The following is a 26565-nucleotide window of genomic DNA, read 5'->3' as shown; positions in this document are numbered from 1 at the left end:
TGCTTTGTTGCTGCCATGGCAGACATACAATGTGATAAACAGGCACATGAAGACTCACATGCACATGAAGACTCACATACACATACACACACTCACAAACACACATACTCAAACATACAACCATATACAACAAAGGTGCACAATCGAGCAGAAATATGGTGTTTCAGACACAGCTGTGTATGCTTCTATTTTCATCACACCTGTGGCGGTGTGTGAGGTATTGAGGCAGAATGAGAGAATTTCACATCAGAACATGAACATAGAGCATATAATGTGCAGTTTGTGTGGTGTAAAACACACAACCACCAAATACTACAGTACATTTCAGCGATCCTCCACTTTGGTTGAGGATGTGCTAATCAGTGAGATGGATACTGTAGTAATTAATATAAAGTGTGTATATTTGTGGCGTTATGATAGCACTCGATGAAGAGTCATTGCTATAGATGAATGATTTGTTACAGCGTTTGTCTAATTGATGAGGAAATGGAGAATAACAGGAGGACGACTTTTATGTTCGACCTTTGCCTTAATTGGAGGTGATCATAATTTGTGTGGCTTTAGTGACAATAAATTCCTGAACAGAACGTTTTCAATGTGATCTTTTTTAATTGTGCAATGCTGTCTGGCTGAGACATGTAGATTGATATTCCATCCTAGTGCTGCATTAGCTAGCAGTTGCACCTTGAAGATAAGCTAACCAAAAAAGCAGTTTCTTGCCATATTTCTTGCCATTTCAGTCAGTTTCCTGAAATGTATAAAACACCCAGTCTTCTAAACAAAACAAAGCTCTGAATCCACTTGCAGTATAAAAATAAAATTGCATTGTTACCAAATTTCTTCCTCCTCCAACACATCAAGTATCACACTTTCTCAGGTCTCCTGCTCGGTCATGTCCCAACTAACATGTACATGCTAATTCACTACTTGCATAAGCAAGGTCTGTCCTTGAGTACACGGTCCCTGATAAAACATAATTTGGCCAGACATCAGTCTTGAAATGCATAAATGATGAGATGAGAATAATTCACTCACCCTCTTGGGTCCAAAGAGGTTGTGGTACAGAGTTCTGAATCTCTTCCTGGTGTAGTTACACCGATATGCCCCGCCCATGAGGTATTCTATCACCAGTCCGATGTCGATGAGGCTGATGCGGTAGTCCGGGGGCAGATTTCCCTAGAAAACCATATAATGTTAATAGGCAACAACCCAGGCCACCTGATTCATAAAGGAGGGTTAAAACGAGGGATAAAGTGTACAAAACATACACACTCACTTCACAAAATCCATATCAAAGTGTTTTTGGCTATGAAAGAAAAAACATGATTATCTGATTCACCTTGAAGTAGATCCAACTGAACCCTGGATATTCTCGCTTGGAAAGAACACACATTGTCAGTGAGCAAGAGCAAGGGAAATGAGACACACAGAAACTCTCAGGCAAGATTTCTCCTCCAGCCTCAATTGTCATCTCAACCAGACTGTGGTTCAGTTTATATGTGTGCAATTTGTATTCTTTAAAACCAGTTGTAGCTGCGTTCGAATCTAGAAATATGGAGCTGTTTCTCCAGTCCACACAAGTGGAGAAAACCAAAACTGGTTACAGTCTCATGGTGTTATTCATAAAAGCTCTCAGTAAAGCACTAAGCTGTAACTTCTTCTCTTACAGTGGAGTAGATAATGAGAAATGAATCAAAACTCAGGGGCAATTTGATACATAGAGAAAATAAGACAATTACAAATTGCATAATATAACCCAATGATTGGTTATAATTGCATTTAGGGAAATAATGAGATCTTCTCAGTGAGGTTCAATGCAGTCTTGAAGAAAGAAAAAGAAAGAGAGAGTGGTTATGTCTTATTAGCCCGGAAGAGAGGGGCAATAGCATGGGAAGACAGACAGACAACTATTAGCGCTGGAGGCCCGAATCCTTATTTAAATAGTAGAAGCTCTTTCCTGTGAGGACGGTAACTTTGTCAACTCTCGCCGCTCACTCTCGTGCCCTCAACGTCAACCCTAACCCCAGATATTGCAGTCATTACACTGACCCCCCCATTGTTCTTATGAGATACATAAATTACCTTACATATATTTACACCTCTCTCATTACCTCCACTACTATCCAATCAGATGTGAGATCTTGACGTTAGATTCAAAGATTGCATTTTTCATCGGTGCTAAAGCCTGGCAAAGCCCTATAGGACCACTTCCTTCAAAAGAGAGCCACATATACTGTTTGTCTTCTCTTACATCCGTGGTTCAAAGAGAACACAAGGCTTCACCTCCTCATACTCATATATATAGTTCAAAAGCAGTCTGCGGTCAGCCGAGCCCTCTTTAATTCCCTGTGGTGGTGAAGCTCAAGCTAATAACTGTTTGTTTACACCTTGTGTGAGTACACACAGAGCTTAGAGTGCTGCTGTTTTTAATTCTGCAGTGCACTTAAGTTTAAGTTGCTGAAGTTGCTCTCTTGAAAATATCCCTACAACATAACCACTGCTTTAACGGACACTGCATTAAAGGTGCTCAATACGGAATTCAGAGAATATAATTGAATATCAAATTTCACCTTTAAGGAAAACCAGTCACTTTTGCTTATGTGTACTTTTTGCCAAATGTACGGAAGCTCACCAGATTATCACAAGAACATTCTATTAAAATGTGGAAGGTAGTATAAATGAAGTCGGTGTGCCCATGCATTAACCATTCTGGCTCATTTCTACCTTCAATTAGCAAAGAAAGCTAAGAAGAAACATCCGTTATATTCAGTTTTACCTGATATCTTGATGTACAAGTGTAGTGGAAAGTGTAGAAGGAAAACAAATTTCTGCTTTGGCAGCTTTTGTCAATCCCTGTGATGTTCTGTTTTCTGACTCGGCTTTCATACAATCTGAATGAACTACAGAAACCTGAGAGTAGCTTTCACTGGACCGTACAGCTGCTGTTAGCAATACATCTGCATTTTAATCAAAATATAACCTGTGAAGAGTATGAACAGCGATGACATGGTGACGCATACCAAGAGACGGCGGTTCAATCTAAATAGCATCATACTATGAAACAACGAGACACAAACACTACACTATGGCAATTATGCACAGCTCTGCAAAAAGATGAGGATGTTATGCCATGCACTATGCACTGTATGTGAGTGTTTTGCCTGTGTGCAAAGTGGCATTGTGGGGAAATATTAACTGCATATTTTTTTCTGCACCAACTTAATATCAAAATTGTGTTTAAAGATAGAGGAGGTAAAGGAGTGATTACAACATCAAGCCTCTTCAGCAACTCCCAGAGGAGCATGCAGTGTTACTATAATCAGTACTATTTAATTAATGAACATCTCTCAATGCTAATGGTGGCGTTGCTGACCTCTCAATCATTTCTCGACAGTGGGATCAATCCTAATTGGCATGCAGACACAGGTTGAATTTAAAGTTCTTGGTTGCTGTATTTAATGCAGTAATAATCAAGGTGTTATCGGAGCTGTGCAGTAAAAAATGACATTCTATAGCTTTTTTGGCTTAAGTGCAGCCAAAACCTATACTGAGAGAGAGGATTCCACCATTTTATTGTCTTAAACATGCAAATAACACAGTCCTGGTTGAAAATAAAATCTATGTTATGTAAGGGAATGTCCAATATCACTATTAAAAATATCACACGATACTGCATGCTAAAGGAACACTTTTAATAATGTTATTTATTAATACAAATGAAAACAGAGATTCATAAATTGTGTGTACTGAGTTCTTCCTTCTCAGCTGTTTCACTGCGGCCTCAGTTTGCTCAAACTCAAGTTCTGTGGATAAAGCAGTGTTTAATACATGTCGTGTTTGTTTACCATGATATTAGAGTAAATTGCTGAAAAGTCATGAGAGGGATGAGAGTCGTGCATAGCTCTACACAGCCACTGCAGCCTGCAACTCCAGCTGAAAGAGAAATGCCGGCCTCTATTTGAAGTAACAGCAACTAGGGCTACCAAAATGTAGACACACTAATTGATGCAAATAGAGCAACAACACACAACGCAAAAAAGCAACTGAAACTATGCAGTCAAATGTATCCTCTTCAATATACACATTCAAGCCAACATTCCCAGACAGTGTGCCTGAATAGCCACATAGCGGTGATGGTCTTACCTTTTTGACATCTCTGACGAGGTGGTACAGTGTGTTGGATGGTCCATGTCTCTGTGGAAAAATTTAAAAAACACAACACATAAGTATATTACTATGTATTACAATTCCTAAGGACAAAACTGCCCCTGCCCGTCCTATTTTTTTAAATCAAAACAAGCACCGTGTTAATTTATTTTTTAGCAAAAGTGACCTTTCAGTCAATATTTTAGTTTGACACTGTTTCCTAGTATTTATAAACAATTGAATGTGCATTTGTTATTACCGTGTTGTAGAGCTCCTCCAGTCTGGAAAGAGTGAGGAAACGGTGCATACTGACTCCATTTTCAATCAGCAACTTGACAAAGTCCACTCTGTCCAGAACTAAGGCATCCAACATAGCCTGCTCCAGGGAACCGACCTAAGGCACATGGGATAGAGAGTAAACATGCTGACAACACCATACATAGCGCACACACACAGCAAACCACTGATACAGGAGTACTGCATGGAAATAAATAAAGATTGATCACAATCACTTTTACAAGATTATTATTAGCAGAGGATTTCATATAACATGTGAGTGGAGCCACACTTCATTATTTTAAAACGTATATTTGGTTCTATAAAACTTGCTTCCATAGACCCAACCTGCAAAATATAGTTTAACAAAAACTACAAGGAATGCATACTTCTTTATAATGATTACAGATGACTAGTGAAAAGGATCAAATACAAAAATATGTTATGGATCACGTAAAGGTCAAGTTTGAGCTATTGTTTGTACAGTTATCTGCATAAATCCTTGAATATTATTTGCAACCATTTACCCAGTGCTGAACCTTTAACCCAGCACTAATACTGCGTTGCCTTCTGCAAAATTAAAGCCGACAGTGTATTTGACGTTTTAGTCATCATCTTTCAAAATTTATTTTGTGTAAATGCTAAACATTCTGAGGTGTACTTCTTAAATGCATGCAATATCAATTGTTATGAATATAATAAGCTGATGAAGGCAGTTTTTGGAAACAAATCTCAGGTAAGGTGCATTTAAAAACTGAGGTGCATTGCCAAATACCTTTTTCGGTAAACAAACAGAATCTCCGCTGCAGTATGTTTATTATCATATATATTGTTTATGGTTCTTTCTTACAGGCCATTGCTGTCCGTAGATGAAGATTTGACTGCGGGCGATGTCCACTCTGTTCCAAGCCAGAGCCAAACTCAGCTGGTCAGGAGCTGAAGCGTTGGCACCTAAGAGAGGATACAAGTGTGTTGAGAGGCAATGTCATGCTTCTGGAAAACAAAGTTGATTAAACCCTTATGCAAATTTGGAGATTCAAGCTCAGAACAATGTACCATACTTGTATTCATTAGCTGTTGTACTTTACTATTTTTATGTTGCTAAAGACCTCAAGTCTTTTACTCAAGTTCCCCTGCTAGATGCTATTTCACGCTGTTCACCGTTCATCTGGTAGACAGAATTCAAGATGAAATACTTTATTGCCAATACAACATACAATAGCTGATAGGAATTTGGTTTGGAGAGCTCACACAAAACAAAATCCTCACATCACAAACAGTAACTGCCTGGGTGAAAACAATCTTGAGTCCCTTTTTCTATTGTCGATTGTATGGTTTCAGCAAGGAAGGAAAGGAAGCCAAAGTAGATCCTTGTCTGTGATTTTTTTCTATGCTGAACTAGCTTTTGCCAGCTTTTAAGACCAGTAAGTAGCACAGCTATTGTCTAACACACGCTATGTAGAGTTCTGCAGGAATATGTCATAACTGTTCCTGAATTTGAAGCTTTTGTCTCATAAAAAACAAGTAGATAAATGAGATTATATAACATCATCACGCTGACTAGTCTGTCTTTAAAGCTTTCTTGTGTATACTCATGTGACGTAGCGTTGAATGTTGATAGCTTAACGTTAGCTTTTTACTTCCGCCAATTGCATTAACGTTTAAAAAAATTAAAGGCGTTAATTTGTGAACAAAACGTGTAAATATCATGAACTTGTCTGTGACGCAAAGCTTATTTTCTACAATAATCAGAAATCCAGGAGTAAAATTCCATTTTTTTTTTTTGCCGAGGTAACCAGTGCATTGTTAACTTTTGGGATCGGCCTACAAAAACACGTCATCCCTGCAGCACTCTTTAACGACATGACTCACAGGAGATTTATCACACTTTTCCCAAGCAGCTAAAAAAATCAACAAAACATCTTCTGTTTCAAAACTGGAACAAACCTTCAGCTGGTAATCAAATGATAATTTAGCATGGTAAAAAAGATACTCCAGTGGTGCTCTGGAAGTCTCAATTTTTCTCTCTCAGAAATGGAACTTCCTATGTGCATCCCTTGGCTCGGCGTGCATATTCGCCAAAGTAGACATACCCCTTATTTGTTCAGGTCCTATCTTCTGATAAATTAAATATTCTGACCCTAACTACTTTAGGTCAATGCTTTACCTTAACCAATCGTCACGTAGGGTGGGTCTTGCGAACAAATGCAGTGGGATTAATAATTACACATCTCTCACCTGTTCTTTTTCTACAGTTGTGCCAGAGCTACACTTATCAGAATGCCCTCTACTGACCATGACAAAAAAGAGCCTAATTAGATGTTAATATAAAATGGGTCACATTTGCATTTTCCATTTTCATTAATTAACGAGCAGGCTGAATAGCAAGGCCTTATGCCTTATTTTTTATTCTGTGGAAAAGCTTCTGCAGAACTGCAGAGATGGCTTGCAGAGAGTTGCAGGGACGTGCCGTGGACATCCTAAAAGATTGTGACTAACGCGCCAGGACCACGCAGAGCATAGGCACACAGCCGCAGGAGTATGAACCACACCATGATGTAGACTCATTGCATGATCTAAATGTGTCGAGGGGAGGATGGGAATAACAGAAATTGGCACAGTGACGTGACTAAGAACATTTAAGACCTATCCAATCTGAATTTAGGACAATTTAATAATGTTTAAGGCCTTTTATTATTAGATGTGTATTCTAGGCATTTTAAGGACCCACTTACTAGCCTGATAAACACACACAAACAACAAAAGACTGATTTTCTTATTGTAAGACTGAATGAAAAAAGGCAAGAAAAATATGTCAACATTCAAGGGTACACTGACGAATAAGGATAGTTGGATGGATGGATGGCGTTGCTGAAATAAGGAATTATTCATCTTCTCTTGTCTTCACTTGAACAGTACATTTTCATCAATGAAATATCTTTGCTGCATGTCATTGCTGTTTGCTACAGGACATATTGTAAATCTGCCAACATTCTCACAATGCAGGTGTGTTTTTCTTTAAAATGGCACACATGTTTAGTTTTATTTAGACACCTTGCAATATGTAAGAAAATTATTAGGATGGGGCTTAGGATCAACTTAGCCTAAAAATACTTGTGAAATACAGCCCTAGTGTGTACAGTAATATATCCTTTAGGTAGGTCTTTAACAAGCGTATACAACAGTGATACAGAATGTATTGTATATGATACGTCTCAAACACTTTACCCAATAGACAAAAAACCTAGCGGCAATATATAAAACAAAATGGGGACAGAGGAGGACAGTGAATATAAAACTAAACCTCTCTTTTCACAACTGGTTAGGGCTGTGTGCTCCAATGTAAAATAGCTCCACTGTATAATGCTATTGAATATGCTGCAATAAAGTATTTTTTTTCTTTCTTAGTGGCACTTGACCAGTGAGATTGAACAAAAGCACAGTCTGCTGTTCACATGAATAATTTACCTGCACACTGGGAGGAGTTAACCAAAATGAGAAAGATTCATCTTCGCCTTTAGAGAAATCCCCTGTTATATAAAGTAGGATAATAATCCCTTGTGTTTAGACCAGACTGTGTAATTTTTAATAAGCACAGAAGTATCATCGCTTTACACCATGCTCTCTCCGTCTTAAAGGCCTGTACAGCATTACTGGAGCTTAATGGTGTGAGTTCAGTCAGAGCCCTGCTAATAAGATTCAGAGCCTACTAATAAGAGCTTTAGTGGAGATATGTGTATGTATACAGACAAGGTGTCCTTGCTTTATTAACGACATGTGGTTTCACTCTGTCTGCCTGCAGGGAGGTTGAACTGCAGCCAACTGACTTTATGGACCTAATCGTCAAGATATTGACTACTTCAGACAGCGGACCATCAAATACTCTAAACTCCCCTCTCCCATACCATGTGTCTTTTGCTACAGAATCCTTTCTGTTTCCACTTCTCTAAATCACTCTCTCTCACACACACAAGCTCACACACTCACTTTTTTATTCTTTTTTTTCTTGCTCCTGCTCTGTTCCCCCCTCACCGTGTATTCCTGACTGTGCTGTTCCTTGTTGAGCTGCAGGCAGTAGCTTAGTTCTTCAGCGAAGGAGTCTAATCCAGTGTTTTAAAAAGCTCTTGGGCAGGATGTGACTGATTTCATTTTACACTAAAAGCCTAACGCGTCTCATTCACTCATTCAAATGCAGAATGAGACTTACTTGTAAAATGACCCTCATGTTTTTTTCCCCATAAAGGAAAAGTGTTCCCTCACTTATTTGATCTCCTCCTTTTCTTTTCCTTTTTCCTATTTTGTCTTTTCCTCCTTTGATTTTCAATTCCTCCCTTCACTCACACATCTACATGCCCTTCCTATAAAAATGTGAAATTAAAATGAATGAGGGGGTACAACAAAGTGAACAGACATGAAAGATAGAGACAGATGAGTCAATAAAATACATGAGTGAGACATGTGTACATAGAGAAAGTAGTAGGTCAGGAGAGCAAGTGCCTTAGACAAAGATCAGGAAGTGATGCATGGGCCACAGAAATAATAAATCTTGACTACTACACATGAATTATGTAAAACATTTTTATCTATCACTGTCTCCCTCTCCAAACTTGTTAAGTCTCTGAGGAATGACATTGGCACCTAATGTGCTCACATGTATATACATGTGTGTGTTTGAGAGAGGGAATGCATGCAAACTCCAGTGGGCAGCAGGAGGGCAAAAGCAACTGTGATCAATATAAGCTACTGCAAAACCAATCACAAGTATTGTGTGTGTGTGTGTGTGTGTGTGTGTGTGTGTGTGTGTGTGTGTGTGTGTGTGTGTGTGTGTGTGTGTGTGTGTAGAGGGGTTAGGGCATGGGAAACATTAAAGTGGGAAATAGGGTAGTGGATGAGGTGGTTAGGTTTAATTGCTATGTTTGCACTTTTTTATGTTTGCATTTTCAATTTTGTAACTCAATTTGGTCCAATTTCTTGCTTTTATATATACAAATTAGTTGCAGTGTAAGGACTGTAGCTGCTCCTGGCTGAATAGCTCTCTCTATATCTTACTTTAGGTCTCTACTGCTGTCACTTTGTTGATTCATTATTCTATGTGTAGCAGTGATATGTGGAGGGGAAAACCAAGCAATATACTGTATATGCCTATACATCCCTATTTGCTTGTCTGAAACTATTGTAATGCACCTTGACGACTGTGTATAACATTACCTGTCTGCTGCATGTATCGATAATAATCTTAAAGTTTGGTACGCTGGCCACACTGGAAGCCTTAATGTACTTCTGAGAAATGAGAAGCTGATGTATAATAGAACATAGTTAAGTCAGGTGTCTCACTCAAAAGCTATTGTTGACCTCATTTGATAAATGCAAATTTAATTAAAAGAGATACTGCAAACAAGATTAAAAGACACAATACATATAATTAATTAATTGCAACGCTAAGTGTTTTACTGCAATTAATTGTCTCTGGTCACAATGAGCAGCTCTCTTCATACATATCGATTATTCTGCAGTTGTTGTTGTGATAATGGGCATATATTAGCATACAATGTAGAAGCTCTGAATTCACTGCATCCTTGTCTGCAATAGCTTTGATAGCTGGTGGGCCACAAGAGCCACAGCCTTCTTACATTTAATGGAATAGGTCGATATTTTGTGAAATATACTTTTTGCTAAGAGTTAGCTGGGAAGATGGCTGTACATTAAATATGAAGTTAAAACCATCAAAATGGTCCAAAAAGCTCTTTTAACAGGTTGTTTTGCACCAGACGTGCTGAAAGAATCTAATATTTAGCCAATAAAAAGAGCTAGGAGTGAGTGGACCAAGTCAGTGAATACTGGATTTACAGCATAATGAGTAGGCACTGATAAGAGGACTCTATGCTCTGTTTCTCCAAAAAATGTCCCGAAGCAATTGTTTGATAAGCTAATGTAATATAAAGAAGTAATACTTTGTTTACTTAGTTTGCTTCGGAGTGTTCCTGCCATGCAATGATAAAAAAAATACTTTATGAAAGGGAAAACATATCGCTATCATCCTCCATTTAAGTACAGAAGCTTCCAAATGACAACATCACTGGAGGGAGACAGTGAAATGGAAGCATTTTACAGTAATGTACATTCTTGCTCCAGCACACGCACATGAATGCACACACCCACCTTTTAGTAATGCTGTGAGGATGGCAAGGTCAATGTCCTGATGACCCTCCGACCCCATCCGGAAAACTGTTATCTGAGAGACAACGAGAGAAAGAGACAGACGCAGAGAGAACGAGTGAGAAAAAGGTGCATTAGTTTTACACCAAGCCAATCTGTTTGAAAGCTAACTATTTTACATCGTTTGTGTTTTTATTTAATGTATCAAGGCTTACAGGATAAAAAAAAGTCACTTCTTGAAAGAGAACGCTCTTATTTGCAGGATTAAATGACTCCACTAAAAATGCTGAGGTGCAGAAGAAGAGAGGTTTTGTATGGCTCTGATGTAATGTAGTGTATCTCCTCTCAAGCCTCTCTTCTCTTCTAGTCAGGTGGAGAAGAAGGGATTCAATGAGAAGGCAATTGAGGGGAACAAGAGAAAAAGCATAACAAAGAGAGAGATCAAATTAAAATTTGACCCAGTAATGCTCTCCATTACCAATGATTATTTTGGTCTTTTTTTGCGATGTAAAACATTTTACAATATGACCACTTTCAGTCTTTGTTTGTGTAGTCTGGCTCATCTTTTAAGCTGCATTTTTTATAACCTGCGTGAGATGAACTAATGGTGCAATGGATGAAAGCCAAAGTCTGCTGAGAGGGAAGTCTGGGAAATGGGTCAGCTTTTCTTGATTTTTGGGTTTCGGTAAAATGTAGCATGCATGTGTGCACCCGTGTTAACATGTGTGTGAGCATACATGCTCATATGTGTGCATGCGTGAAGGGCACCTTGTGGATGTCGTCTACGAGAAAATGCGTGTTCTGAATGCCTGACGAGCTATTCCTATAATCCCTCCCTCTCTCCACCCATCCATCTCCCGACCACCTCTCTCTTCCCTGCAGCCCATCTCCCTACCCATCTCCCCCCTCTAAATGGCTTCATTTCGTGGAGCTCTGGGAATCTGTGGCTGCTGCAGCTGCTTTCCCTTGGGCAATGCTGCAATGTTGTGGGCTAACCCTCCTCATTCTATCTCCCTCTCTATTCACACAATCTAAATGCGCAAAAGTAATTCAATTTACATTGCTGATTTACAGTATTTTACGTTTGCTCATTCATCATTTGTACATCATATGTTGGCTCCTCCCTAAGAAAGAAATGAGTGTGGCGTCATGAAATGCAGTGGTAGATAACCTTGGGCACAAGCTAGCTTGACCAATGGCAGACAACAAAACAGTGTGCAAGAGTGCCCTCTCATCTGCAAGCCAAATTACCTCAGACACAGCCATTGGCAGTTGCATTGCGTGTTATTTACCGGCAGTTTGGTTGATTTTTTTTTCTCTCCAACTGCATTCTGCAGAGAACCGCCCCACTCTGCCTCTGATTGGCTCATACTTGTTGCCTTCTTCACAGGATTTGTAAAACTTAATGCTGATGGACAATATTGTAGCAAATTTCAATCACTAATAAGAGGAGCATCTAAGTGTGTGTATGCGTATGTGTGTATGCGTATGTGTGTGATGGTCACTATCGGCCTGTGTGATCAAAGGGTCTTTTCTTCAGGTGAAATTGGAGTGCAATGCGATGTGAAGGTATCGATTGAGAACTTCATGAGCGGGGACACCAATGAGATGCTGGTGCAGTGTGTAATGTGTTCATGTGCTTCTCTGAGTTAAGTTATAGTGTGTAAGTGTGTGCAGTTGTGTTTAAACTGTGCAGCCAGTGGCTGAATTATTATTTGCTAGAATGCATCGCCGCCTTGACTCTAATAGATGTTAACAACACAGTTAGGGAGCCATCTGCCACACATGCAATACTGTGATCTAACCAAGTGTGTGTGTGTGTGTGTGTGTGTGTGTCTTTAAAAGAGTGCGTTTAAGATTGAGAAAGAGTGTGCTTAAGACTGAATTTTGCGTAGACTGTACATTGATTGCAGAGCTGTGATTTTAAACGTTTTCAGTGTAAGAAACAATCTATCATTCCGATGGCATGCTCATGAGTGAGCCTAATTCACCTAATCAGTACAGAATCCTGTCCTGGCCACTTGTTCATTAAATTATTATTATTGTTATAGCAGAATGAAGACTTCACACACACACACACACACACACACACACACACACACACACACACACACACACACACACACACACACACACACACACACACACACACACACACACACACACACACACACGGCTCGTGGCTGCCTTCAGCACAAAAGATGGATGACAGTATGATAGAAAAAAGATGATGATTATTGAAGACGACCGCCATTGTTTCTATTTTCTCCTCTCTCCAGGCTTTATCTCCACTCCCTTTCATCCACCCATCATCTTTCTGCCCCCCACCTGCAACAGCTAATCGAACAACATCCTCCCACCGGCATACAGCCCCCCCCAACCGGGCCCCATCCCCCACCCTGACTCCCACCTTTGCCTGCTTCCTACTTCTTCCTCCCTTTTCCCTTCCTCCAATCACACCTCCAAGGTGACCCTGAGGATATATGCTACCTGTTATCACAAAGGCTCTCCAAAGCTGAGGCTAAGCAACACAACCACTATGACATCGCAAGGTTGTGAATTTAATCTCAACAATCACCCAGGGTCATCAATAAGTGTGTGCAGAAGGTAAACAGGCAGCCTCTCCCTCATCTATTTTCATCCACTTGTACAAGCTAAGGTGCTCTCAAGTACTTACTGTGAGCAAACAAGTATAAGGGTATACACAGCTTCGACATATTTTTATACTAACGGCATAAACTCACCCATCCATTGTATATTCCATTTTGATATGTTTCAATACTATATCCTAACATAACTTAACATTCTGAATGTATTTTGGCCTCAACACAATAGTTGATCAGGAAGAAAGACGCAAGACAGCATGAAAGAGGAAGCATGTGTAACGCAAAGGAATACAGGAGGAGAAAGATTTGATGTTGACAAATTCAAGATTGATAATACTTTTTTTTTTAAAAAGGCAGTGCAATCTTTCTCAGTGTGACTAGAATCTGTTGGAGGATTCCCACATTGTCAGAGACGCTAAGCTACGAGCTTAGAAGTGGATCAGAAAACTGCTCTTCACGCTGCAGTGAGCGGAGCTGATTGGAAAACATTCATCTTCATTTACCAGGCAAAGACCCTGCTCATGCTGCTTCATGAAACATACTGTACAAGACCCCACCCTCCTCCCCACACACACACACATAATCCAGAGGTTTCCAAAGCATCCTCTGCAGTCCATACATGTACAATGGTTAACAGTTCAGATCTGTCAAAGCTCTGCTAATAGTTTCATCTGTGTGACTTTGAGCCTAACATATTTAGATGAATATGTATTACCTTCTGGAAAAAGCCATAAAGTAACAGGGTTAAGCAGGACAGCAGAAGCAGAAGAAAGAGGGGCATATGTTTCTCTATTAATTACATTTTTAACTGATAAACTGCCCTGCTGATAATCATCCAAATAAAGGTCTTTCATCTAGAATAGTTCTGTTTGGAGCTCAAACTCGCTATTGTACATTCACATGTGCTCTCCACCCAAACCATTTGTTTTCCTTCTCTTCTTGTCTCATGCTTTGCCCACTTTCCCCTCTCTCCCTAAATCTGTCCCTCCATTTTTCTCATGGTTCATTGAAGCCACTTTTTTCCCCTCTCCTCATCATCCACCCACTCATTCTTAGTTTCTCTTGTCAAGAAAGAGGAGTAACATTGCGGGTGGGTGGATCCTCCTCAATATTTAATCCAAAATAAACATATAAGGACTATTCTACAATCAATTATTCATACCAAGAAATCTCCCGACCCCCCAATCACAGATGAAGAGCAAGGGGCTGAGAGTGAGAGATGGGGAGGTAGAATGAGGCCCTTCTCTGTCACCCGCTGATATATTGTCTTGTTGCGGCAAAAATTACTATAGACCAATCCCAGACCGATCCCGGTCAAGGCAGGTCACTTCCTGTATTATTGATGTTCCATCTGGACGGCAGGGTATACGTGAGTGGCTGTTTCCCGTAAAATCCTCTGCAGGTAGCAGTCAGGTTTCTGTTTCATCCGGTGGATCATGCTTACTGAAAAAGACATTGGAGGGTGAGCTACAACTGAAGGAAGAGAACCAAGTCTCCCCTCTTGGCCACAAGTGGTGTGGTAGGAATATTAACTTTTTTATTTTTGTACATGAACTAAACTCTATAAACTGAAGTCTTCCACTCCCCCTTTGATGCATATGATTGCAAAGGGTCTCGACACGACATCCACAAAGTTTGATTATTGTTATTAGTGTATACATGTTCTTGGAATTTAACACAGTAAAACTGCTTGATTGAAAATGTATCTGGCTTGGTGTTTTTTTTCTTTTTTTTTTTACAATTGGGCTCTGTAGCTGAACTTAGTACCTAGTCCATTACGTAGTTAATATGATTTAAAATAAAGCCAAAGGTTAGATCTCTCTTAATTACACCTAGAATTGGATTCACGCAATTCTGGAAAAAAAGAAAATGCAGGCCTTGCTGAGAATTAAAGGCACTGATTCACATGCAGCCTGTCATCTGTTCAGTGTGCTGGTTTGACATTTACACAAAATGGTTTCATAGTTATGTTGAAGGGATAAAAGAAACAAGATAAGTGACGTGAATACACAAGATAATCACCTTTGTCATCCAGGCAAATTGATACAAATGTGGCCTATGCTTTCTTTCAGTATTCTCTTTCAATACAATTGTATAACACACGAAGAATGTGCACCTATTGGTTGTTGACGATGCTCATGCTATGGAACTTATGTTACAATAAAACATGTAAGATTTCATTAAAAGTTTAAGAAGAGAAAAACACAGATTTAAGATGATTCAAGTTGTATGACCACCTTACAACACATGGGCGAGATCGCTGGAGCGTGCCAATCTCATGAAAAGTGGTTTGGTGTAAGGTCTGCATTAAGCAAACACACTCTTCCTCTCACAGACATGATCACAGCCAGTCACCTTTAGTATTTCTCTTTTCCTCCCATTCTTTGGCTTTCCTGCTGGAGAAAAATGTAACCGCAGGCAAGCTGGCACACAGACAAACACACACTCTCATTGTCTCTCTCTTCCTCTCACACACTTGGCCCTTTCAGCCTGCAGCACTGACCCAGGATAAACCCACATTTGCTGCCAGTGTAAATAAGTCAACGCAATGTTTTGTTGCTCCTGATCTGAGTGTAAACATGGGTTTGACACTACTCGTCTTTGGTATACAAGGTAAACACAGGCATCTATAATGATGATGGGATTATGGATTGTAGTACTATATAACTAATATGATTTCATTGCATTCCTATAGTAGGTATTGAGTGCAAAGTCTAGACATCTCAAGTCTTACGTTTCACACATACTCATACACCCATTCTCTGCTGTGTAGGTGATTGAGAGATTGGCTGCAATCTGCCATTTCTTCACGCCTTGTTCGCCTACAGGACCCTGAAGTGATCAATAAATACTAATAATAATAATTTCAATTTATATAGCGCTTTTCAAGACACAAAAACGCTTTACAATGTGGACAAAAGACAGTGACAAACAGAACAGAACAAAAATGGGAAGACAAAGCAAACAAAACAAACAAACAGAACATTTTGGGTAACAAAGAAATAAAGGAAAGCAAACTGAAGAGGCTGCGTGGAGCATAGCGGAGGGTAAGTGCAGTGTTTAACAGGTGAAAGCGAGTTGGATGAGGTGTGTTTTGAGAGCCTGCTTGAATGATGATAGGGTGGGAGCCTGAGGATGTGGATGGGGGGGGGTATTCCAGAGGGGGTCTGCAGCAGCTGAGAAGGCCCTGTCGCCCCAGGTCCGGCGCTTGGTCCTGATGGTCTTCAGAGTGTTTGTGCCGGTGGACCTGAGGCAACGGGTTAGGGCGTGGAGGGAGAGGAGGTCTGCAAGGTAGGGTGGGGCCAGGTTTTTAGGGATTTGTAAGTGATGAGTAGCAGATCGAAGTATATCCTGTACTTGACCGGAAGCCAGTGGAGGTTATGTAGGACCAGGCTGATATGAGAATAGCTGACCCCCCTCAGCCTGGACGCAAACTCTTAGAGTCCCTCTCCTCTGTCAGAAGGCTACAGACCAACACCTCACACCCACAAAAACAGTTTCTGTCTGTTTGTTATTTTATGCTCCAGATTAAATATTGCAAACTCATCAATCCTGCACATACTGCCAGAACAAGAACTGCATGTAATAGTTTGAAGGTTTGATGCTTTATTCATAACGTTGACATTTCTAAATCAACATTTGAATGCTGCTGTGCTTCTTTTAATTTTTTGCATGTCTATCCATTCTGTTCAAACACAGTATTTCTGCACAGTTGCAGAAAGGCAAGACTAATATTATGAATAGTATACTAGAATGGCATTATAATGGTGGCCACATGGGACGGTTTCTGATTATTGTCAAACAAACATTACCTTTAATAACTTAGGGAAATAACAAATGTTTGTGAGTTTTTTGTCCAGTGGGAAAGGGGCTTCATGTATTCAGCTATCCAACCTCTCTGTCTCTGCACTCCCTCTGCTGATGACAGGTATGGCAGCTTAACAAGAGAGATGCATGTCGGTCATATAGCTCACAAAAGGGGTGGCATTCCATCTCATATCATCTATTGTTTGGCTCATCCTCTTGTATTCCTTCCTGCCATACAGTTACTCCCTCCAATCACACCTGCAGAAACACTTCAATCAGAGGCTTTCTGAGTGGGATCAGGAAGGAACCCAAATCAGCTTAATAAATAGCAGGCTGGTGACATTACTTCAGAAAGAGAGAGAGAGGGAGAGGGAGAGTGAGAGAGAGAGTCAGAGAGAGAGAGTCAGAGAGAGTCAGAGAGAGAGAGAGAGAGAGAGAGAGAGAGAGAGAGAGAGAGAGAGAGACAGAGAGAGAGAGAGAGAGTCAGAGAGAGAGAGAGAGAGAGAGAGAGAGAGAGAGAGAGAGAGAGAGAGAGAGAGATCATCATACAGATCTATTACATGAACTAGTTTACACACTTGCTGTATAGCCCTTCTTTTTCCACATGACGAGTAGTGTAGCCCCAAATGTCTGTATTTTCACTGTAGTTAGCAGTTCTTCCTCGTAGTGAATTCATTATCAGACAAATACTTAATTGTTCTGTAAAAAACAGGAATAGAAATTCAACGGTGAAACAGTTTGTGGATTTATGATTTTGCCAAAATACACCACCAGTGTTCCGTTTCAGTATGGCAGCTGTTACAGTTTTCAGAGTAAAGTTCAGAGAGAAGCAGCATCCGATTATCTGGCCTGTACAGCTGCTCCTGCTGAATGATTCACACATTGTTCTGCTCTGGTGTATTGTATTCAGAAGAAGCATCAGTGTGAGCATCAGTCAGCCACTGGAACCCCACTGGCACCACAATCAATCCACTTACACGCTGCACAACCATGACCAATGCTGGGCTGCTTGCAAAATACTAAATAATATGTTTTTGTGAGTGTACTTTCTGTATGCAGATACTTTGGATTTTTTCTGAGTCTGAGTCTAATTTTTTTGGGCAGCAGAATATTGGAAAAAAGATTGTTTTATAGTGTGATATGAAAAAATACATGACAATTCACCCCAAATGTTGTACAACTTAAAGTTAAATGTATCAATTTGTTGCACTTTGAGAACAAAATGAATAGGCTAGATAAACAATGTTGTGCTCTAGTAAACAACGCTATCATAAACACATTAGTTGTATAGATATGAATGGTGATGACACAGCAAAAAAGTACTCTCCCAAAGCCTGTTTAACAAAAGGGGCTCTGTGTTTTAAGGTCAGGTGGGTTGTGGACGTGACCACAGTGTGCACACTAAGGACAGTCCGCTCAGTTGACAATAGCACAGGAATGAGAAGCGTGGGAGTTTTTATTACATTCTTACATGAGGTGTTTGAGTTAATCTGCTAACATTGTACATTCTGTGATGTGACTTTAGTGCATGTGTTGATGCTTGAACAATTCATTGTGCAGCCGAGGTATTTTTACAAACTGGGAAGATTTTCAGATGGTAAATATCTGGTTGAGTCATTTTAAACATCTCAGTCATTGTGTTTCAAGATGCTAAACTGAATTTTAGCTCAGCGTCTTTCGTTAATAAAATAAGGGTTAGGTGCATGCATGATACTAATTACACATGTACTAGCAAAATGCCACTGGCAGCCAGCAGTACCAACAGTCACTGATCTGGCAAATATTCCCTCAGCATACAAAAGACCTTGTACACTACATTTAAAGTGAGTTGAGGCGAGAGCAACCAAATGATACATACGTTAGTGCACAACTAAGATACAGTAAAAGCTGCTCGCTGTTTGTTTGCATCATAGAGGATGTATTACACCATCATATTGTGAATGACTGTAAGGTTGTGTGGGTGTTTGCATGCACTGCTTGGGGCCACACTTTGAGTCACAATGTGTGTGCCACATAGAGCAATGTGGCAAGAGAGACACATGCCCACTGCTACGGTGATCAAATGTACCCTAATGAAAACGTATCCACACAAAGACTAATTGACACCCCTACACTTACAGCACCATCAAGAGATCAGTTTCTTGTCACGGACAATGCTCTTAAGGGACTGGGAATTAAACACGGCCAAAGGGGAAAGACTCTCAAGGTGGAGGCCAAATGTCAACAGAATATATTTACATCCACTTAACATTACATGTCATGCATAAAAGATGAGTTAATAGTTAATAGATGAGTTACAGGTTCATGGAAAGACATAAGGTTATACTTTACTCCAACAAGTAGAGTTGTGGACAACCATGGAGCTATTTTGATAAAATATGCTCTTCAGTTGTTAATGTACTGCTCATATGTCTGTTTTATCGCCATCTGCAAATATAGTAAGGGTGCAAATATGTGTATGTGTACACACTTGCATGTGTATGTGAACATTAATGAAAGTGACACTCACCAGCTCCTTCTTCTTCATGCATTCCATGAGAATGATGAACAGATGTTGGGCCTGTGTGCGGCTGTAGGTGAAAGTCTTCTGGATGGTCACCAGCAACTGGTCTCTTAGAGACTCATTAATTATGCTGCAGAGGCGCAGAGAAAAAAAGAGTGTGTCAGGAAAAGGGTCGGATAGAGGAAGGAGAATAAAACAGTGGGGGGAGGCAGGCAAATTAGATTTTCTTGTCAGTAAGTGAAACCAAGGTTGACAGGAGATCTCAGTACTACTGTCTCATAGTCCCTGATGAGATGTGATTCTGCAGGTTGACCTTAATCTGTAACTTGATATATGAAGCTGTGAAATCAAATTTTCATAAAAATCAATTTAACATTCATGGTGTGTCTTGTGATGAATACAACCAAAAAGGTCCACTGTGTGGTTTTTAAGAAACGCATCAGCACATTTCACAAAATGTATACATTTTTGCAAGTAAATCAAGCTCAACATATCTTTTTCCCAAAGAAGCAAATCTGAAAAAAATACACTGTTTCTGCCATGTACAGTAAACATGGAATTGTATGCGTGTTATGTTTGATCGAAGGCACTTTGTTTAATAAAAACATAAAAACAACCTTTACCACATTGGATAAACATTGAATTAGTAAGTGTTTGTCCTTGGATGACAGCATAATGTGAGTGCATACCCTCCATCCTCAGAATATTTGTGTCCGAAGGCCAAGATGTCTGAGGCCCTGCCGCTGCCGTCACACACCACCACTGGGACGGGAGGTGTGTCCCTGAGGTACTCCAGCACAATGGAGATCACATTAGGGCCTCCCTCTACGATCAGAGCAACCACTGGGACACCCTGACCAATACCTGAACATGAAAACAAGCAGGTAGTTGTAGGAGGTGGAGAAGAGTTATTGTAGAAAGGAAAACAGGGATGAACGACACAGAAAAGGGGACAGACATGTGAGGAATGTGTAAGAATAGAAGAAAAATGAACAAATAACTTGAAATGACATCAGCACGACTTGATCTCTAAATAGAAAAAAAAGAAGCCCAAATGTGTTGCCAAGGTGCAAATTTAACACCTGTGATGTCTCATAACTGTAAAGACACCTCTACACTTTCTGATTAGGGTAGAGAGGTTTCTAAAAAAGAATCGGTACCAAAAATAACCAGCCCACTTAGTGCTTTTTTTTGTGGTCCTGTGGAAACGTGTGTGTGTGTGTGTGTGTGTGTGCGTGTGTGTGTGTGTGTGTGTGTGTGTGTGTGAGTGTGCGTCTGTGTGCGTGTGTGTGTGTGTGGGAGAGAGATATTCAGTGATAAACCCCCCGCTGTTCTACATAAGAAAGGCTCCATGCCTGCTAATCATAGTCTATTTAGGATAACCATGCATAATTAGCCGGTTGTTTTTTCTGCACATGGTGAGACTATGTACAGAAGTTACTGTAGATATGAATTTTATTGCCAAACTCTTAATGGAATTTCCTGCTTCCTGCTTGTGTTGCTCCCTTTCCTGCTTCGTGTTTCATTTCCGTACTGTGTTTCTCATACCACTGAACATTGCCTTCAAGCCACAATAAACCCCAGAGTCTCATTCTCTCTTACCCCTCTATGTTCTTTCCTTTTTTTTTACTGGTCTCAGTCTAATCCATTTCCTAAACCCTCCTTTCCTCATCCTGCCCTTTCCTGCTCTCTGTCTCACTTCTTTCCAGTTGAGCTCTCTATAGACACGCCGCTCTTCTCCTCTCCCTCCCATTCTGCATCACGAGGTTGTGTTTTCAGACAGGTGTTTTGACTCTTCTAATTCAAAAGTTGTGTAGCTGCTGGATCTTCCCCGCCCTGCACCCTCATCCTGGTCTGCATAATTCACACAGGAGAAAGCATGGTGTGTCTCTCAAACACGCAGGCAAACACACACATACAGATGCGTGCCTACATACTGTATGCGCACACACACATAAGCACATGCACACGCACCCATTCAGAAGCATGCCCACCACCATTACGCTTTGCCTCACACAGCCTTGTGCGGCCTTGCAACAGGGACAGTTACATAAGGAGAATATTTTAAGGGCCTCGCCTACTTCAAAGAGGGAAAACGTCAGTGTGCCACAACACATCACACGACCATACATCAACAGAGATGAATGTGAGAGATGCAGACTAATAACTTGGATGTCTATTTTTGATGTTACCTGCATATGGGTGAGCTTGCAGTTGTGTCGGATCAAGCATTGATATTGATGACTAGTGAGCTTTGAAGGCAGCGCGGCAGTATCCAAAGCAGATTATTGTTCAACTAAGGAGCAGATGAGGAGGGGAAAGCACAGCTGTGTCATGGCTATAATTGGTAGCCCCAAAACACACACACACACACACACACACACACACACACACACACACACACACACACTCTCTCTCTCTCACATAAATACAGAGAGGCACACACAAGTAAACAAACCACAAATTAAATAAAATTATCTTTTGCCTGACTAACCTTCCTCCCCCTAAAAAACAAGCACATTTCATGATGGCTTTTGACTTCCCAGTCACAGTTATTTTTTATTAAGAGCTTTAAATACTGTATTTATTCCTGTATCAACATTGCAGCCTGCTTATTCAAATTTAAACTGCAAATGCTAAAACATTTTCTCCCGTTTAATCTTGAGGCCTTTAACGCACATAAATGGCAACAAAAAATATTTCGGTGCTAAATGCCTTTAAATTTCAATGGACCACAATGGTTTTATGTGTGATAATTCAATGGTAAATTGATCTGTAAGAGAAACGCTCTTTTTAGTCTTCCACTTGTTTTACATTTGCAGTAATATATTTCTGATTCATGTACATGACGTGACCTGAATTCAATCGAAACTGACACTAAAAACTTCCACGCTACAGTAATGTTTCTGGGAGCTTGCCTGGGAATTGAAGCCTTAAACATAGAAACATTTAAACTGCTGCAACTTCAACTGAACTTTACATTTCATACTTTTTTAAGTTAAATCCTCAGATTGTTAAAAAGAGAGAGCCCTTTGAATAATTTCATCTGTGGAGGTGGATTTTGTGGTCTGAATTTTCCCTTTATATCAATAAAAGAGATGAACACGAGCAGGGTGGTTGCATGAGATGGCACTTTCAAAAGAATACCTATTGTTCGAGATGGAAATGTTAACCCATAGCTGGAGAGCTAATCTGTCTGTTAGTGAAGGTGCAGTCTTTCTTACTGGAGTTCACCAAACCCCCTCTGCCAAAATATTACATTCTGTAGCGGTGAACTGGCAAAAGTATATGTTTTTTATTCTCCTCACTTTTTATTCTCCTCATTACTGCCAATACTTCTAAATTCTTTTATTTTGTTAATCCAGAAGTTAGGTGGTACTCCATAAATGAAAGAAAATATAGTCTAGTGATGAATTTGATTTTAATAAATATAATATAATATATTATAAAATAATACAAAATGTGATATTTTATAATATATTATATTTCATATATATATATATATATATATATGCATGCCTAACTGACGAGAAGGATACAAATATAATATATATATATATATATATATATATATATATATATATATATATATATATATATATATATATATATATATATATATTCTATTCTTATAAAACAATGTGTTTTAATGTCTCACTTTCAAGTGTGAAAGTCGGGGTGCGGCTGGGTTAGAGACACTGGTATTTCTTCACTATCCAAAATGGAAATACAAATCACAGACAGTTGTTTTCTAGTGGAAATACCTGGAAGGTATTGAATTATTAAAACGAAATATTTCAAACTAAATCACTGCTGCAACCTTGCAACAAAATCCATGTAAGCCTCGCTTCCTGACAGTTTGCTGACCTTGAAATTCGCTTCGCCCATCTTTGTTACTCAACGCAAAGTAAAAGGGAACTCACACAGGTGGGAGGTTCATTCAAATAAGGCCGTGCAAAATTAGGTGTCGATTTTTTGGTGGAAATGAATATTAGACCTGGCGTTGAGAATAAAAGTTTGTTAATCTATTGCCACATGGGTGATTTTAACAATATTATATATATTATGTTTTATTAGATCTTTAACTGTTTTTGTTGGTAGTAATCAAACAATGACAAATACACTAATTTATGTCGTGCCACAGAAAATGTGGGATACATTCTGAGCGTACTTGATTTGATAAAATACACACTCTACACAATAAACCCTATACACTTAGTTCTGTCTCCCTTAACACATTCAGCCTTTCCAACCCTATTCTTGTAAAGCCTGTCCATGCACCATTCACACACTCCAACGCATCAGATAACACAATTGGCAAACACCTACTCTCTCCCTTGTCTCTGTACCGCATACATAGTTTTAACTCAGTGCCGCAACAAACACCTCATCTCTCAGGAAGGAAATTACTGTGAAACCGTGTGAAAAAGCAGAGGCAGCAAAAAAGGAGAGAGGTGGCAAATGAAACTTTGGGGCCACAACTTTCAATATTATCCCACCTGGGAGACAAGGAAGTAATGAGGAAAAGACGGAACAAGGGAGGGAAAGGCGAGCTTGTACGCAAGACACACATAACATGCTTAAATGGTCCTAATTAAGGATCCTGCAATGACTCATCCTCTGCGTGTGTAGCTCTGTGTGCGAGTATCTGCGAGTTTGTCCTTGTATGTGTTAAATGTGTATCAGCATGACTGGAGGAGGTGTGCTACAGTATGTGGGTCATTATCTTTGCGCCCTCCAGCCAAGCCAAAACACACAAACACTAAAAATAAAATTAAAAAAAGTAAAACACTCTCTCACACAAACACAAATATCAATTTCTTAGCGAGGACCAAAGCAGACGGGAAGCATCCGATCTGTGACGGGGACATGACAAGACAGGCAAATCAGATGTTCTGTGCCACCTTCTTACCAGCCATCGAGAATTAATCATTATTGGGTTAAAATGATTGATTTGTTTTTGGGCGTGTGTATGCTATTTTGTGAGAGCTATATCCATGAAAAAAATAAGCCTTGCTTTGTTAGTTAGCTACTCTACCAGTGGCGGGCCGTCAGGGCCCGCTAAGACTTCTCCACCGGCCTAAACAGAATCACAAAGTTATAGCTATTTTATAATTATTTTTTCAAATATATTACTTTTTTATTTAATTTTTTTTTTTTAAATAATTAAAAGTGATATCTATTTCTTTAATAATGTAAATGTTTTTCACAAATACATAATACATACACTACATATATTATAATTATTTTTCCATATTCGCTTATTTTCTCATTGAGCAGCTCCTGTCTGTTCCTAATGCCTTGCTGTCTGCTTCTGGTCTGACCAGCAAGCTTGTACAGCTTCATGTTGGCTGAGTGTGGTCCTTTACCGCTCTTTATCCAATCAGATAAAACCTCTCTCTCTCTCTGTAAGTCTTTCTCTCTTCTCTCTCTTCGCTGGTTAAACAGTGGCGGCCAGGGAACGCCACCCGTAATTAGCCGTTAAATTAAACAGCATATGTAGGTACCTATTCCACAGCCCGCCACTGTACGCTACATATATATTTGGGGGTTGAAACAATTAGACTTAAGGCAATGTATCATTCCACAAAATCAAATAAAGTGTAAAGTGTATGAAGTGCTTAAGTAAAGGTGTATTAAGTGCTCATCTGGATTTTATTCTGATGCAAGACACTTGAAATGACAAGTATTAATAGGGTCTTAATTTAGTTGACTTGTCCTTGTAAAACCCTTTTTGGATTCAGCTCACACAACTTTATATTAGCAACAAGATACAGTATATATTTCTCCTCTACACTGACTTCAAACGATCCATAAAAAGTACAATAAACATGTCACCATGTAACAAGCGCTACAGTCAGCCTCTCGTCGTCATAGTAAATATGTCACCCTGTTTGAAAGGCAGAAAGTCAGGTCTGTTGTATAGTCCATAATCACAGTTAAAATAGTGCTGGTCACAGATATGAAGAAACAGTTGGTAAAAAAAGAACTGTTCATGACAAGAAATACAAATGAAAATAAACGGGAAAAAATTGCTTTTTGTCAAACTTAATTGGTAAATAGTGTGCACAAGTCATCTCCAGGGACATCTCCGACCACTAAGGGTTCCCTTTTCATCCAAAGTAGCTTAAGGGTTCTAATTAGCACCTTCATATATCAGAGTGTACCTGGCTCTGTTATCTCTCCAGCACAGGGTTGAACACTCTGGCAGTTCTTGTTTGTCTTTCTTTTTTTTTGGTCCATTTGTGCAGGAACACCTTATCCCCGTTGACTTTTTCTGTCCCCACGCTGGCTCTGTACGCTTGCTCTCACATGCTCACAAATGTTTCATCTTCTGAGCTACTCCCAGTGAGTCAGTTCAGCCCCACTGATTTAAACAGTCATCGGTGCAGCACCACTACTGGGACCAAAACCACCGACCAAGGGACTCATGAAAAATGTATATTAGTTTTTATGACTCATAGTCATACAAATCTCAATCAACTTGTAAACATCTAAATGGCTTTCAAATCTTTTTTTCACAGCACAATGCCCAAGCTTTATGAAGCTTTTCCTGCTATTTGTGATTTTTGGATACATCTCCGAGTCAGATTCAGACTAAAAATGCAACTTTTGGATGTGTCAAAGATTAAGAGCCAAGTAATCCAGTTGGTTACACTGTTGGAAAGCACAAGAAAGGGGATATAAGCTATATCTGAAAATCATGAGTTTGTCCAGGTATTTGTAGTGGTTGAAAGACAGCGTATTACTACCTTATTGGCTTCCCATGTACGAGTAATAATAATACAATCACTTCTGTATGGGCTGCTACACGGTTCAATCACTAGACCTACTTCATCTTTTACCTCTGCTGTGATTAATGAAAACACTGCTATAGGAGGGTCAGCGAAGGTGACACAGTAGACACGGAGTAAAAATGCACACAAGCCTACACCTACTCACATATGCAATATACAAAACATTTATGCACACATTTTAATATTTCATGTACTTTAAAGGGAACTGGCCGAGGGCACACCTAAGGTGCCTCATTCATTCTTGCAGACTTTATCTTTCACAAATAAATAAACT

General features: G+C 39.7%; 1 protein-coding gene across 7 annotated transcripts in view; it reads right to left on the bottom strand.

Moving 5' to 3' along the window:
- Positions 1 to 26565, bottom strand: part of trpm3 (transient receptor potential cation channel, subfamily M, member 3) — a 121540-nt gene that overhangs the window by 19441 nt on the left and 75534 nt on the right. For 4 of the 7 annotated variants that reach the window (XM_068566730.1, XM_068566731.1, XM_068566733.1 and 1 more), the window contains 8 exons: positions 20184 to 20358; positions 19501 to 19624; positions 10582 to 10654; positions 5273 to 5373; positions 4406 to 4540; positions 4144 to 4194; positions 1340 to 1375; positions 1036 to 1176 (listed from right to left, as the gene is read on the bottom strand). In XM_068566730.1, the coding sequence (XP_068422831.1) occupies positions 1036 to 1176; positions 1340 to 1375; positions 4144 to 4194; positions 4406 to 4540; positions 5273 to 5373; positions 10582 to 10654; positions 19501 to 19624; positions 20184 to 20358 (836 nt within the window). The remainder of the gene's footprint in view (positions 1 to 1035; positions 1177 to 1339; positions 1376 to 4143; positions 4195 to 4405; positions 4541 to 5272; positions 5374 to 10581; positions 10655 to 19500; positions 19625 to 20183; positions 20359 to 26565) is intronic. The other 3 variants (XM_068566732.1, XM_068566734.1, XM_068566736.1) reach the window with 1 other exon arrangement.

This window comes from Clinocottus analis, unplaced genomic scaffold (genome assembly GCF_023055335.1).
Source record: "Clinocottus analis isolate CAN_PGR_092001 unplaced genomic scaffold, fCliAna1.0.p SCAF_7, whole genome shotgun sequence".
NCBI classification, from domain to species: Eukaryota; Metazoa; Chordata; class Actinopteri; order Perciformes; family Cottidae; genus Clinocottus; species Clinocottus analis.
Note: the sequence above shows the minus strand (reverse complement) of the source record. Positions and strands in the feature narration are given on the sequence as shown.